At 54.2% G+C, this 14,439-nt stretch overlaps 1 protein-coding gene across 1 annotated transcript; it reads right to left on the bottom strand.

Annotated features, from left to right (window-relative positions):
- Positions 1–1,105: 1,105 nt before the first annotated feature.
- LOC105942860 (urea transporter 2) lies at positions 1,106–12,711 on the bottom strand. Its single transcript, XM_012932167.2, is given in 9 exon segments — positions 1,106–1,306; positions 2,364–2,413; positions 5,717–5,851; positions 6,382–6,529; positions 10,188–10,380; positions 11,056–11,184; positions 11,865–11,953; positions 11,956–12,056; positions 12,564–12,711. Coding segments are annotated over 9 exon segments (1,194 nt in total).
- Positions 12,712–14,439: the final 1,728 nt, after the last annotated feature.

Genomic DNA, 14,439 nt, shown 5'->3' with positions numbered 1-14,439 from the left:
AAACCCTGATACCAACTTGCAAACTGAATATTTTAATGAGCGTGTGTTGATGAATCTTAGAAAAGGAGACAAATTGACTTAAAATGCTTTAAATATGAAACAGGATCATTTTTCATCTTGGCATATTCCCAGAAAATATTTTACTGTGTGGAGGCAGGCAAGTTGGAAATTCCAGTGAATCTAAGCTGCTACCTCAGTTCTGGGGAATGGCTCCCCCTGACTCATCAATGTCCAGAGACAAGGAACCACTTCCTGCTCTTTGCTCTGGTCACCCTTCCATCTCTTGACTACCCCTGAAATAATTACTTTGTTGATTTTCTTTTTCCATTTACAGGAGAAAGTGAAGAATCAATACTTGTGAGGTGAAAGGGATCTTAGAGTTTGTCCCATCACTGAAACCAGCAAGGGGTGAGGCTGATGGAGGGGCTGAAAGGGGGAGGACATGGAATACTGGGGCCAGTCCTCCTGGCTTCTGGGTGAACGCACATACCCTGGCTTGACACAGTGTGACATTAAGTATGGACTTGTATCACATCGTCAACTTCTGTCCACTTCCGTGGTGTGCCCTCTGGTGTTTTTTGCAGGACAGGTTAAGTTTCTCTCCAACAGAACTCTTAGAATATGTGTTAGGAGTAGAGAATCTCAACCAGCATCCTTCAGCCTTATCCTGACTATGACCCTCCTCCATCTTGTTTCCTTCCTGTGGCCCCCCCCAACCTTGCTGACTGCGCCCCGCCCCCCAGCCTTTTGTCATGACTCTCCAATGACACAGTCTTTACCCATGGCCCTCTGGAATATCCTGGGTGCCCAAAGGGTGCCCCGGTTGAGATGTGCTGGCCTAAACTATCTTCTAAGTGTCATGGATCTTACAATAGAGCTTCCTGGGGGTGGGGTGGTGATGGTGGTGGTGGTGGTGTGTGTGTGTGTGTGTGTGTGTGTGTGTGTGTGTGTGTCTAGCCTGACATTTCCCTGTGTGTGGGAAGGACTAGGGTAGAGATCAGTTGGCTCGGGAGGAGAATCGCTGGTCAGAGAGGGGAGGTTAAATGGCTGGCTGCCTGGGGACCCAGACCACCTGCTGGAAGTGACTTAGTCAAGAAGGGACAATTTAGGAGACATCATAGGCCTGGTACTTGGTTACAGTTGATGCTCTTCGGTGTTTCTCCTGGGACAGGTAGTAGACGCGGTTGGCCTCTGGGTAGGTAACTTTGCTGAGCGGGAGCTTGTAGATGGCAGGGTTGTTGGTGGTCAGCAGCAGGAAGGTGAGTGCTGAGAGGCAGAAGGGCCAGGTGCAGGGTGGCAATCCAAACTGGGTGGGGGGAGACACAAGGGAAGTGTTGGTGATATCAAGTCCATGCCTGTTAACCACCTTTCTCTAGCCTAGGGGGAAGAGGTGAAACTGGGGCATTGGTGAAAGTAGTGACTGCCACAGATAAAGCCATCTCAGTGGAGCCCATGGACATGCAGTGGCTACATATTCTGCCCATTGTTGCAGACCTGGTTTGTCTGGGACTTGTGGCCAGGCTTGACCCTTCCCAACTTTCAGAGCCCTGGGCCTTCTATTGCCTGAATGTGTGAGTGTATGTGGGAAGGGTGTGTCTACGCTTAGGCAGCATCCATCCCACGGTTCCAAAACCTTCTCTTTGGTCTTGGTGATCTGGACTTGGGTTAAGTCTCTGCTTAAAGTTCAGTTTCCTTTTTGTAAAGGGCTTGGACTTTGACTTTCTCTTGCTCACTTGAACTCAGACACAAAGAGATCATGGCCAGAGGTGTTTGGCAGGAAAGATTCAGATAACGGTGGAGCTGGGTGGCTCTCTGGGGGCTACTGGGGCTGATGAAGTGCTGTGACTGGGGGGCTGGACTGGTCAGGCAGCTCCTCCTGACATTTACCTCCATACTGCACTGGAATACAGGTAAGGGGCCTTAGACCATGCCTGGCTTTTGCCACCAGCTCTGGCCCCTCCTGGGGCTTGACTGAGGCTTGGCCCCCATCTTCCTGGAGCCCTTCCCTGGTGACCTATGACTGTAGGCTCCTTGCTATGGGACAAAGAAAGGTGTACGCTGCACTGGGTGCTCTGTGACCTGGGAACCAATGAGATGGCAAAGATTCAAAACCACTCAGGATAATGGCATGCAGAAAGGGTTTGATTGACGACAGTTTTCCTCCACATAGTCCTTTGATAGGACACTCTACCGGCTCACCCTGATGGGGCCCAACGAACCCACGGTGCACAGGGCAACTTTTTTGAGTCCCGATGCAGGAATCTAGAGGTACTGGGGTGTGACCGGAAACTAGAAGAAGGTATGGGAGGAGAGAGAGACCAAGAAGGGGGGTTGCCATGGGTTCTTAGCCCACATTCACTCACCACGGAGAACATGTTAGCCAGGGCAGCCCCCAGGTATGCTGCAAACAGAGCTGGAGGAAGAACAGATGGCAGGTGACTCAGTGCCTTGCATGGAGACTCCATCTCTCCCCCCAAGACATTACCTGCCACAAATGCTCTCTAGATTAATAAAGCAAAATGAGGTGACTTGTTCTTTGCTTGGTGGCTGTGAAAAGTGCTCCATGCCTGCAGGTGTCCAGCAGTGGTGAAGGGTGTTGGAGTGCCTGGGGCCAGTTTGGTTTGTGCCAGTCTCTGGATGCCCAGAACCACCCTCCACCCCACACTTCAGACAGAACATTAGGCAGCATGAACAATAAAGGGAAATCCCATGTACATCCAAGGCCAGTGACTCCCAGAGCCCCTGCTGGAACAGTTTGTCACAAGTTACTGGTATCAGATGATATCTGGGAGGCACCCTGGACAGTTGAGGAAGGCTCCAGCCCTCCTCCTGAATCTGAGCTGTGTGTGTGTAGGACCCTGCCATGCTGGCCTGGGAAAGACAGGGAGAGTCAAGCAAATGGGTTTGTAGGGCTGGGTTCTGCCTTAGAGTCCCTGATTTCTCAGAGCACCCCAATTGTCCAAGGAAACTGGGTGAGAATTCCTGGGAGCCCCTGGATGATTATGATCACACCCTTCCCCACCCCATACCCTGACCATCACTGCAGTCTCCACCTGTGAACAGAAGCTGAGACAGGGCAGGTGGGGGCCACAGCACCATATACACCCACCCAAGCTGGAGAATCTCTGCTGTTACAGAGGTGGGGCTCAGCAGGGCAAGAGGAGTTATTTGGAGTCTGGAGAAAGCAGTGTGCTTTCTGGGGCACACCAGGGCTTTCATGAGGGTCCTTTCTTTGGAGGACATGGAAGTGCAGAATCCCATTCACCAGTAGGCACATAAGAGACCCAGTACTCACTGGCGCCACTTATGGGTCAGGGGTGGTTCTCAGCCCACTGATCTCAGGACTGGTCAGTGAGAGGAATGGGGAGTTCAGGTGATCTGTCAGGGGTTGTCAGGTTCCCCCTGGACTGAGAAATAGGGAACCTTGGGGAGGTATCTCCATGCCTCTGGGGCTCAGGAGACCATATCTGGAGTGGGAGAGCCTGACTGGATGGCCTGGGCTCGGCCTGTGAGGATTGAAAGACCCCAGTACCATCCAACTCATCCACCTTTTCCAAAGTCCAGAGCCAAAGGACTTAAGCAGCAATTTGTGTGTGAGTTTGGATGGTATGGGGAATCGAGCCCAGGGTCTGCCTCCAGTTCAATGGAACTCAGACCCCTGCAAGGCTGGGGCTCCACTGCTGAGCCATAGCATTGGCCTGTCATTTTAATGAGGACTACAGAGCCAAAGGAATGATTCTCTTTCCTTCCTCCAGCCCCCAGGCCTTCGCCCCACACGAGAGCGTGTGAAAACCTTATGTGGCTTATGTGTTGCTACAGATGCCTGGTCAGGATGAGCAGGGGGAGGAACACCAGGGCTTGGGAGCAGGAAGAGAGAAGGAGACGGACATGCAGCCTATCTGGGTGGCAGGGAGTCACGTCAGCAGAAAACATGCAGGCTGTAGTGGAAGGAACCTTCTAGAAGGGAGTAGGGCCAATTTCCTCATCCTGTCCATCATGGCTATATGGACATGGGGAAGAGCCTGAAAGCTCCACCCAGTGCTGCCCCCTGTAGACATGGGGAGGGGCTGCAAAGAGCATTGATGCTCAGACCTAACCTGGCAGGATTTACTGGACCTCTTGGAGCCTCTCCTCTGTGCCTGAGGAGCTGGGCTGGTAGGAGTTACCACCCACTTGGCCAGGTTGGAGTGAGGGACACTGGAGAGGGTATAGACCAAGGTCCCTTGCCTTGGGCATCACTGGCATTTGGGATGGGTAACTGATATGGTTCCTGGCATTTGGGGATCAGGACAGCAAAGTCCCCTCCCCTGAGTCTGTACCCACTTAGATGCAGGAAACATCTTCCTTCCCACTGAGGGTGATGACAGGATCAGTCACCACCAGCTGTGGCTGGGGAAGGGGGTGGCCACCCCGTTTGAGAACCGCAGGGAACCCTCGGAACAAAGTTGGGCATTTACAGCTTGCCTGTGGAAACGCATGTTCCTGTCGACCTCATCCACTCAGCCTTTCTCAGAAAGAACATGGATTTGTTTCATGAACGACCGCCTTTAGACCCACAGATGTGCTGTCTTGTCATTTCTGGCCTGGTACCACAGGCTTCTGGAACCCCAGCTACACAGGCTCAAGATCCAGGACATAGACTCCCACCTTGCCGCGCCCCAGGCCGCCCTGCTCTGACTTGGCACCAGCATTGAAGGCTTCTGAGAGCAGATACTCGCTCGAGCCCAGGCCCTTCTGTTATCGTCGGAACGCCTCGTGTTATATCTCTAGATTGGAAGGGAACCTGGGCCCAAGCTATGGGAGGATAGCGGTGGTTCCATGCCCTAAAGATGACTGAGGGGGACTGACCAGGCATGGGGCTGAAAGGGTAAAGTCACTGAAATTGATGTAGGCAGGGTAGGGAAGGCCCATCCCCACCCAAGGCAATGGCAGAATTTCCTGGGAAGAAATAGCCCAGAAATTGCTGCGAGAGCCTGATAAGACCCTCAGAAGAAAACAGGAAGAAACAGGAACTAAGGCCTGATAAGACCCTCACACATCTACAGCAACAGACCCAGAGAAGCTCCTGCAGAAGCAAAAGGCCAGAAAGGAATTTCAAAGACCATCACTACTCCCAATCCTCCTGGTAACTACCTTAGCAACAGACTTTGACCTAGTAAAAGGTAGAAGGTAGAAGCCCCACATGGGGCAGGTTGAAGAAATCCTATAAAGGCCGCCTTGAACAAAGAATGCATGCGCATGTGCTGCCTGAGCCCGTGTGCTACTTGCACCCATGTAGCCAAGCACATGTGGTACCTGAGCACATGTCACACCTGCATCTCCCCTCTTGCGATGTGTACTTTCATGTCTAATGCTGGGACGTGTGTGGTCATTCTCTCCGCCCTTGGAGAAGCCCAGGTTCTCTCTTGAGCACGTTACTCTCCATTCCCTCCCTCTTTCTCTCCCTCCTTCCCTTTAAAGCCTCCAAATAAAAACTATAATTTCACTGCTTGTCTACTTCTGAAATTCCTTTCTGCGAGGCAAGACAAGAACCCAGTAACCCTGGATCCCAGGTGGCAGAGGCAGATCAGAGAAAGTGACCATCTTTCTCCTCTCCACATGAGTCACCTGTGGGGCCCACCAATGTCAAAATGAAGAGACTCCCCTGCTTCCCGTGGGGCCCAGGGAGCACTGCAGAGGCCCCCTCTGAGGTCAGGGAATGGGGGGCAGCACCTACCGCAGGCAATGGCCAGGAGGTGGGTCTGCCAGGTGAGGACGTAGAACATGCCACCCACGGCGATGCAGGCCAGCGTGCTGTTGTAGCCACACAGGCCGAAGTAGATGGACTGGAAGGGTGTGGCAATGGTCAGTGCTGTGGGAGAAGGCTGGCATCAGGGTAGGGGTTGTGGGGGACCCCACACCCTGCACAGGAATGTGGGGTCGTATTCTCCCCAACTACCAGTTATCTGCTTGACCTTTGAACTTGAAAATAAAAATTGCAAGAGAATTTTCAAATCCCATTTTTGATTGAACCGTTATTTCACACACAAAATCACAAAGCAAGATCATGTGATTTTACTGAGCAGAGGGCACCTAGAAGCAGCACAGGGTTCTGAAGCCACCTGGGGTGAGTGGGGGACCCTGGGAGGAGCTCTGCAGGCTGATTCAAGCAATCCACTCCCCTGCCCCCAGTCGATAGTAAACAAGGCCCCTCCTTCATCACTCTCTGCTCTGCTGAGAGCAAATCCTTCTGGTCATGAGAGGCAGCTTGCCTGGAAGAGACCCATGCCAGACTTGGGACCCGGCTGTGAAGGATGAGCTCTATGGCCCTGTGCTGTGCAATGTGTCCAGGCAGCGCTCTGACAGCCCCCATGGAAGGCGGAAGGAAGGAAGGGCACTGACCTGCTAGCATCCCCATGGTGGACCCAATGGCCGCATGCAAGCAAATGAGAGGTGAAGACAGGAGCAAAGCCACGAGGAAGATGCCTCCGGTCCAGGGGTTATCACAGCCGTATACCTGGCCGATGCCGACGGGGATGGCTCTCAGGAGCTGTGGGTGCAGCAGGGGTATGGGTCATGAGAGTGGGCAGGCCTGCAGCCTATACCCTACCATGCCATACAACGAGAGGACACTGTTGCTTCAGTCACCGCGGAACCGTCATTGTTCTGTTTCATTAGAACTCACTGATACTACCTCTCACTGGGCCGAATAGATCAAATAAGCTTAGCAGAGGTATATGAAAAACACAGTGCCTACAAGTTGGGGTACTCTTCAGGGTCTTAGGCATCCGCTGGGGGTCATAGAAGGCACCCCTGTGGGTAAGGGAGTGTACCGCTGCATGGAGGCAAAAGACAACAGCTTTGAGAGCCAGGCGGTCCACAGTTGATGGGACCACAGTGATAGTACAGTGGGGAGGGCATTTGCCTTGCATGCTGCCCACCCGGGTTCCATCCCCAGCATCCCGCATGGTCCCCTGATCACCACCAGGAGTAATTTCAAAGAGTGCCAAGCCAGCAGTAACCCCTGAGCATCACTAGGTGTGACCCAAAGGCCAAGACAAAAAAGTTCACAGTCTAGTCTCAGGTATTAATAGATACGGAGAGCTGGACTGCTTCTGTCCTCAGAGGAACATGATGGGCCGAGGTGCAGAGTCTCCTTTATTGGGAAGATGAGCGCAGGCTCAACCTGGCCAAGAGACATGGGACATGGCTAACAGTGTGATTGCTGAGGGAAGAATAATGGGGGCGGGGGGGGGGACGGGAAATAAAGTCTCCACTGAAATTTGGATTTGAAAATTATCTTGCAATGTCTTTCTTTTCTTTTTCAAGTTCAAAAAAACCTTGAGGATGACATTGCTAGGTGGAAGGATGTTTTACTTCCAAGGTCAGCACATCTTCACTTGGTGTGTGAGGGGGGCCCTGACCCTGAGAGCAGGATGAACTGCTCTCGGGGTTCAGCGGCAACCCCACGGCCAGTACAGAGGGATGCCCTGCTTGGGGGGGTGTTGAAGACCCGGCCTGACTCCTCGTGATGACACAGGTCTCAGCCCCAGCCTCTGAGGACTCTGCTCTTGAGGGTCAGTGGGGAGCACGGGGACCCCGGAGCTGCCCTGGGAGGGCCCCTGGGCTTGGTGTTGTCCTGCAGAAGTTCTCACACTTACCTGGCCTACTGACCTCCTTTGGAAAAACCACCACTCAGTGCCCCCTGGAAACCCACCTTCCTGTAGCGAACAAACCCAAGCAAAGTGACCCCCCATTGCTCCCAGCGCTACTGCTGTCCCTCTGGTCATTTCAGCGGCACTCAGGGGGTTGATGCCCATTTTGAGGGAGACTGGTCTAGTATGTGACCTGAGCTCAGTGCCCTGTTACCCCAGAACAGAGAAAACGGTGGCCCCAGTCCGCCCAGGCCAGGGGCGGCTGTGGGAGCTTTGCAGCAGGCCTGGGGCGGGGGTGGGGGCGGGGTGCTCTCCAGCAGCCACAGGGCAGAGGAACCGAGAACCCACACAACTGCTGTGGCCTGAGACCTCCTCTTGACACTGACTTGCCACTTCCTCCCCCAAACTCAAGGCTGCAAAGGTGACGGCAAGAAAGACAAAACATGTCACTCGGCACCATGATTCTTTCCATGGGCTAGAAAGTTCTTTTCCCTGGAGCCAGCACCCCCAAATGGACAAGTTCCTGGTCCCAAACGGATAAGTTCCTGGTTGGAACTTGGAGGTTCTAAATGATGTGTCCGATTTCCCAATTGCTTTCATTTCCACCAAATTCTGAGGCATTTTTGCAATGGGAAACGTTTCCAGAGACTAGGACACGGCTTCCAGTTGCCTGTCCTGAAGCCCGCTGAGAAGTCTGACTTAGAAGGACCCAAGGGGCGTCTGGCTCCTAAGGGGAGTTGGGGTGGGGGGCGGTGGTGCAGTGCCAATTCCTCACCTGGGCTCCCCTCTGGCCCCCGAAGCTCCTTTCATTCAGGCCCCTAAACCTCCTAAGAGGGCCTGACCCGCTGCTGGTGGGGCCGCTGGATTGAGCCCCCCATGCTCAGTGTGGCTAGAAGGTGCCCGCAGCAGAGGGTCAGGCCCTGTAGCAGGCAGTGCAGGGGTGGGGCGGGGCAGAGCCTGAGCCACTGAGATAAGGGACAGAATGGCTCCAGTGCAGCTGTGGGTTCCCGGGCGCTCAGAGGCCATGAAATGTATGAAAACTTTTTCAGTAATCAACCAAAAAGCTCTGAGACAGGCATTTCTTCTCCCTCCCTCCCTCCCTCCCTCCCTCCCTCCCTCCCTTCCTTTTTCTGGGGGGTGCACACTCGGCATTGCTCAGGGATTGCTCCTGGCTCTGTACTCAGGAAGTACTCCAAGTGGGCTCAGGAACCACATGGGGTGTCTGGGATCAAACCCACATCGGCCATATGCAAGGCATGAGTCCTGCCCACTGTCACTCAGGGCCCCTGAGATATGTATTTCTTTCATTTCCCTCCCTCCCTCCCTCCCTCCCTCCCTCCCTCCCTCCCTCCCTCCCTCCCTCCCTCCCTCCCTCCCTCCGTCCCTCCCTCCCTCCGTCCCTCCCTCTCTTTCTTTCTTTCTTTCTTTCTTTCTTTCTTTCTTTCTTTCTTTCTTTCTTTCTTTCTTTCTTTCTTTCTTTCTTTCTTTCTTTCTTTCTTTCTTTCTTTCTTTCTCTCTCTTTCTCTCTTTCTCTCTTTTTCTCTCTTTCTCTCTTTCTCTCTTTCTCTCTTTCTCTCTTTCTTTCTTTCTTTCTTTCTTTCTTTCTTTCTTTCTTTCTTTCTTTCTTTCTTTCTTTCTTTCTTTCTTTCTTTCTTTCTTTCTTTCTTTCTTTCTTCCCTTCCCACTCCCCCATCCTAGTGCTTCTGAGCCAAGCGTGCCAGTGCAACCTGAGGATGAGGTGCTGTTCGGCCCCCGTGGTATTGGGGCATGACTGCAGACACCCTACTGTGCTCAGAGAGCTCCATGTTTGCATCCAGTGCTGCCCAGGCGCCCATGTGGTGCCAGGACTGGACCAGGGTCTGCTGTGGGCAAGGACTGTGCCCTAACTGCTGCCTATCTACCCAGTTTCACGGAGCAGCTGTGCTGGGGGTGGGGCAGGGGGCGCCTGGGGCAACGAGGGTGAACATAACCAGATGAAGGCAAATGGTCAGCATCTGCTGGACTCAAAGGGGGGACAGCAGCCAAGGACCTTGGAAAGGCGAGGAAGGAAGGCAGCCTAGAAACCAGCAGCCAGAACGCTAATTAGGGTGGGGACAAGAGGACACGGCGGCCAGTGCACAAGCCACGCGGGGACTGACTCTGCGGCTCCCACAGGCCCTTCGAGCCAGCTCCTGGGCCCCTGATTCTGAGTCTCCCTCATCTGGCTCTGAGACCCTGGGATCAGTTTCCTGTTCTGTGCCGTGATGGGGCAAGGCGAAGAAAGGAATGGCAGCTAAGGAGGACCCAGGCCAGAGAGTGGGCACAGCACTGCTGACACACATTCATGCACATACACAGAGATACACGCACACCACACACACAATGCACACAGGGCAAACACACGGAGATGCAAACATACAGTATACATACACATGCACACATGCATAGGCATGCACACAAACATGCATAAGCACATAGCTCACACTTACATATGCATACATGCTGTACACACACAGGATGCGCCTCTGTGCAATGTCAGGACAGGCGCTGACCCGTCCCCTTCAAGACACCTACCAAGGGCACCTGCACCTCCGACCAGGTGATGTTGGGCTCGGAGACTGCCGGCTGCAGCAGCACGGTGGGGAAGAAGAGGTTGTAGTGGCCCGTGGCTGCCAGGTACAGGGTCACGGCGATGTTGAAGGGCAGCGTGAAGACGGGCAGGTCCCACTTGCTGAAGACAGTGCCCAGGGCACTGGAGAGGATGGGGCTGAGGGCAGAGGCACAGGTTGCAGATGCGACACTTCCTGCCTGCTGGACACCTTCTCTGAGCTGACTGGCACAATCCTGGCACACACAGCGACCACTGAATGCCCCAAATGCCGAGCTCGTCAATATTATTTACATACAACTTTTTTTTTTTCTTTTTGGGTCACATCTGGCGGTGCGCAGGAGTTACTCCTGACTCTGCACTCAGGTATGATTCCTGCCAGTGCTCAGGGGACCTTATGGGATACTGGGGATTGAACCTGGGTCAACTGTTTGCAAGGCCCAACCCACTGTACTATTGCTCTGGCCCCTTACATGCAACTTTTAATGGGGTATTGGAGATTGGACCCAGGTTGACTCTGCGAGGCAAGGGCTCTATCCACCTCACTCTCTCTCCAGGACCTGTAACTTTCAGTTTTAAAACCTTTTTATTATAGACCCGGCATCATGGTGCAATAGTGGGTTCGCTGGGACACCGATGTACAAAGCTACTGTACTGCCATCACCACCAAAGTGTCCACTGCCCCCATCACAGAGCTGTGTCCCCCCCACCCCCCAGCCCCATCTTCACCCGCCTCTCTGCCCTCTAACGCAGGTTTTAGATGGACAGTCGCAGAATCAGCCTAAACAGGTCACAACGCCCCGTCCACACACGCAGCCCGGGGAGCAAACTCACCAGGTCATGGACATAGCGATGACGGGGAGCAGAAGCCACCAGTAATAGTCGCCTTTGTTGGAGAACACAGCCATGAGCAGCCCCACCAGCACCCCGTTGTAGCCGTGGAGTCCGGCCGCGATGGCCGACCTGGGTGGGTGGAGGGGGCAGGTGAAGTGGGGGCTCCCCCGGGGCCACCCTGTGGGCAATCTTCTTGCTTCCCTTCTGGGTCAGAGCTTTCTTGGCTGGGCCTCCCCACCTTCCTTCAAAGCCATGGGCGGCCCCTCTGGGAAGGGGAGGTCAGGGGTCACCCCTGCTCTCACCTCCCTACCCCTATAGGCAACAGTCAAGAGAGACCAGAACTTGGGGTGGGTGTTAGTGATGGGCAGCTTGTGCCCAGAGATTTGGGGACTGGGAGACTGGTAGTGAGGAGCGTAAGGGGAGGGGCGCCCCCTTGTGGCCAGAGTGAGCCTTGCCATGAGGGGTAGAAGGGGACAGGTGCCCCCTTGTGGCCGCAGAGAGCCTCGCAGTGAGGGATGGAAGGGGAAGGGCGCCCTCTTGTGGCTGGATGGAGCCTGGCAGTGAGGGGTAGAAGGGAAAAGGCGCCCCCCTTGTGGCTGGATGGAGTCTGGCAGTGACGGGTATAAGGGGAAGGACGCCCTCTTGTGGCAGGAGGGAGTCTGGCAGTGATGGGTGGAAGGGGAAAGGTGCTCCCTTGTGGCCGGAGGGAGTTTGCCAGTGAGGGGTGGAAGGGGAAGGGCGCCCACTTGTGGCAGTAAGAGGAGGGGAAAGGTGGCCACAGGCGAGGATTGGGGTTTCCTAGCACTTACTTGTCCTGACTCAGGACCAAGGCGGTCAGAGTGGACACGATGGTGCCCAGGCACCCGGAGATGGCCCACCAGGGGTTCTGGATGAAAGAGGGCCGATGATGATGAGAGTGCCGCTGAGGGGGTTGTTGACGAACATCACCTGGGAGGTGCCCCGGAGCACCCAGTCCAGGAACTGGAGCACTGGGGATTTGTCTGAAACGGTACCAGGGTGAGAGCTGGTGGGAGGCGCAGGCAGGGAGCAGAACTGCAAGGCCTTGACCTTGGCGTCCAGCGTGGGGTGGCAGGGAGCCAGCCCGGGAGGTGGCAAGAGTGAAAGCGGTCATGCTGGGACCTTGTCCCAGAGCGTCCCCGCCCTCACTGTCCACTAGCTGTGGGCTTCAGTGAGCTTCAGGCCCTGGCAGAGGTGCCATGAGCACTCTGACATGAGTCTTCAGCATACAGAGCCCAAACGGGGAACTTGGGGTGGGCAAAGAGTCATGCTCTGGTTGGGGGACTCAGGAGACTGTCCCCACTGCCCCCAGAGCCCCGGCACCTGGCACCTGCTAGGACCCCAGCGGCAGCAGGTCTGAGCGCTTGCCCCCAGCACGACTGGTAGCTCACAGTGCTCAGAAGTGGGGCCCCCACCGGGCCTGGGCCGGGGCCCCTCGGACAGGCGGAGCACCGTGCCCCCGCATACCCCAGGCGGGCGCAGACGCTTACCTTTCAGTCCCTCCCCGCACTCCTTCATCTCCCCGGTGACGTAACCCAGTGCTCTGCTGAGCCCTTTGCCGCACGCAGCCACTGTGCTCTGCAGCCAGCTGGTCCTGGCGGGGTGGGCGCCCACCTTTATCTCCGAGCTCTCCTCCATGGTCTCCAGGTCCTGTCCGGGGACAAGGCAGGGGCTCCAAGTTCCCACCTCCCGCAGTGCTTCTCACACCCGCAAGCGCGTTCAGATTCTCACGCCGCGTTTAGTACAAGGATTAATCAGCTCCGGCCGGAGCAACCTTGCCCGGGCTTTTGTGTTGGGCGACAAAGTCACCGCCTGTCGCAGGGGCGAGCACCGAGAGGTGCAAGACGTTTATCTGTGTCCTCATTCTTAGCCGAGGGCTCAGGCAGGGAGTGGTTCTCACAAAGGCCAGGGCTGACCGGCCGAGTGGAGATTTACCCCGGGAGGAATGATGCTGGGACGGACCTGGCCAGCCCAGGAAAACCTGTGACTACCCTGTTTGAACGTGGACAGGACGCAGTTTCTTAAAATCTTGCATGCTGCTGGCTCCACGGAGGAGGGAACAAAAATAATTCAAAAAAAAAAAAGGAAGGAAGAGGAAACTTCATAAACTGTCAAGAAGAGTTATTTTTGAACCCCAGGGAATTACGTGTCTGCAAATACAGATTCAGGAAACCGGCCTGGTCAAAAGAGGGGTGTTGCGGGTGAGGGTGTGGGGTGCGCTGCCCCCAGCCCAGCCCCCAGCTGTGGCCCCCGTCACTCACCAACAGCTCCACTGTGGCCTTGCGGTAGTGATAGGGAAAGGAGTCTTTGGCCTGTTTCTCCTGGTGCTCGCCTTTCCCGAACACTGCAGGGGGAGCACAGCCCATTAGCAGCCCCACGGCTTTGCCCTGGGCCCTGAGAGGCATATTTCTTGCCAGGTTGCGATCTTTTTTTTTTTTTTTTTTTTTTTGTTCTTAGAAATTCCCGTGGAATGGAGCGATAACACAGCGAGTAGGGCGTTTGCCTTGCACAGGGCCAACTGGGTTCAATTCTTCTGTCCCTCTCGGAGAGCCTGGCAAACTACCGAGAGTATCTCACCTGCACGGCAGAGCCTGGCAAGCTACCTGTGGTGTATTCGATATGCCAAAAACAGTAACAACAAGTCTCACAATGGAGACGTTACTGGTGCCTGCTTGAGTAAATCGATGAACAACAGGACGAAAGTGCTACAATGCTACAGAAATTCCCGTATTTCTGTACCCACCCGAAGAAGCCCAGGACATCAGGAGCTTCTTGCAATGGTCTCATGTCCAATAGGAATCTCGCTCTGGCTTGGGGCTCCCTCGGGTGGGTTAGGAACAATGAGGTTTTTTAGTTTTTTTTTAAAAAGTATGAAGTTGTTAGAGCTATATAATGTCTGGATTTAAATTTGACCATGATGCTCGACACCCCCCCTTCCCCTCCACCCCAAGACTTTGGGTTGTTCTGGTACCTTTTGGATGCATGCCATTGAATTGGAATTATTTCTCAGTAACTAATAGTTGGATTAAGTGCTATCTATGTTATGGCTCAAAAAAATTTCAGCCTGTTCTTGTAATTCTTGAAAACTCTCACACGGTGCTTGTTAAATTAGTTTCCCTAATTACCAGATAATGTATTGTGAAAAAAAATCAAGTTAGGGTTTATACTCTTTTTTTTTTTTTTCGGTGCCAGGGATTAAACCCCAGGTCTGACTCCTGCTAGGCACGAACCTTTTTTTAGGAAGTCGTAGTTACAAGTTTTGCTATGTTCACTTGGAGTGTTTGGTAGGTTTGGTGTTGGTGCTCTGGCTCCCTCCTGTGGTGAACTGTGGGAATGACAGGCCCGTCTCTGCGCGCCCCGTTTTCA

Source organism: Sorex araneus, chromosome 2, assembly GCF_027595985.1.
Source record: "Sorex araneus isolate mSorAra2 chromosome 2, mSorAra2.pri, whole genome shotgun sequence".
NCBI lineage: Eukaryota > Metazoa > Chordata > Mammalia > Eulipotyphla > Soricidae > Sorex > Sorex araneus.
This window is presented reverse-complemented; position numbering and strand designations above follow the sequence as displayed.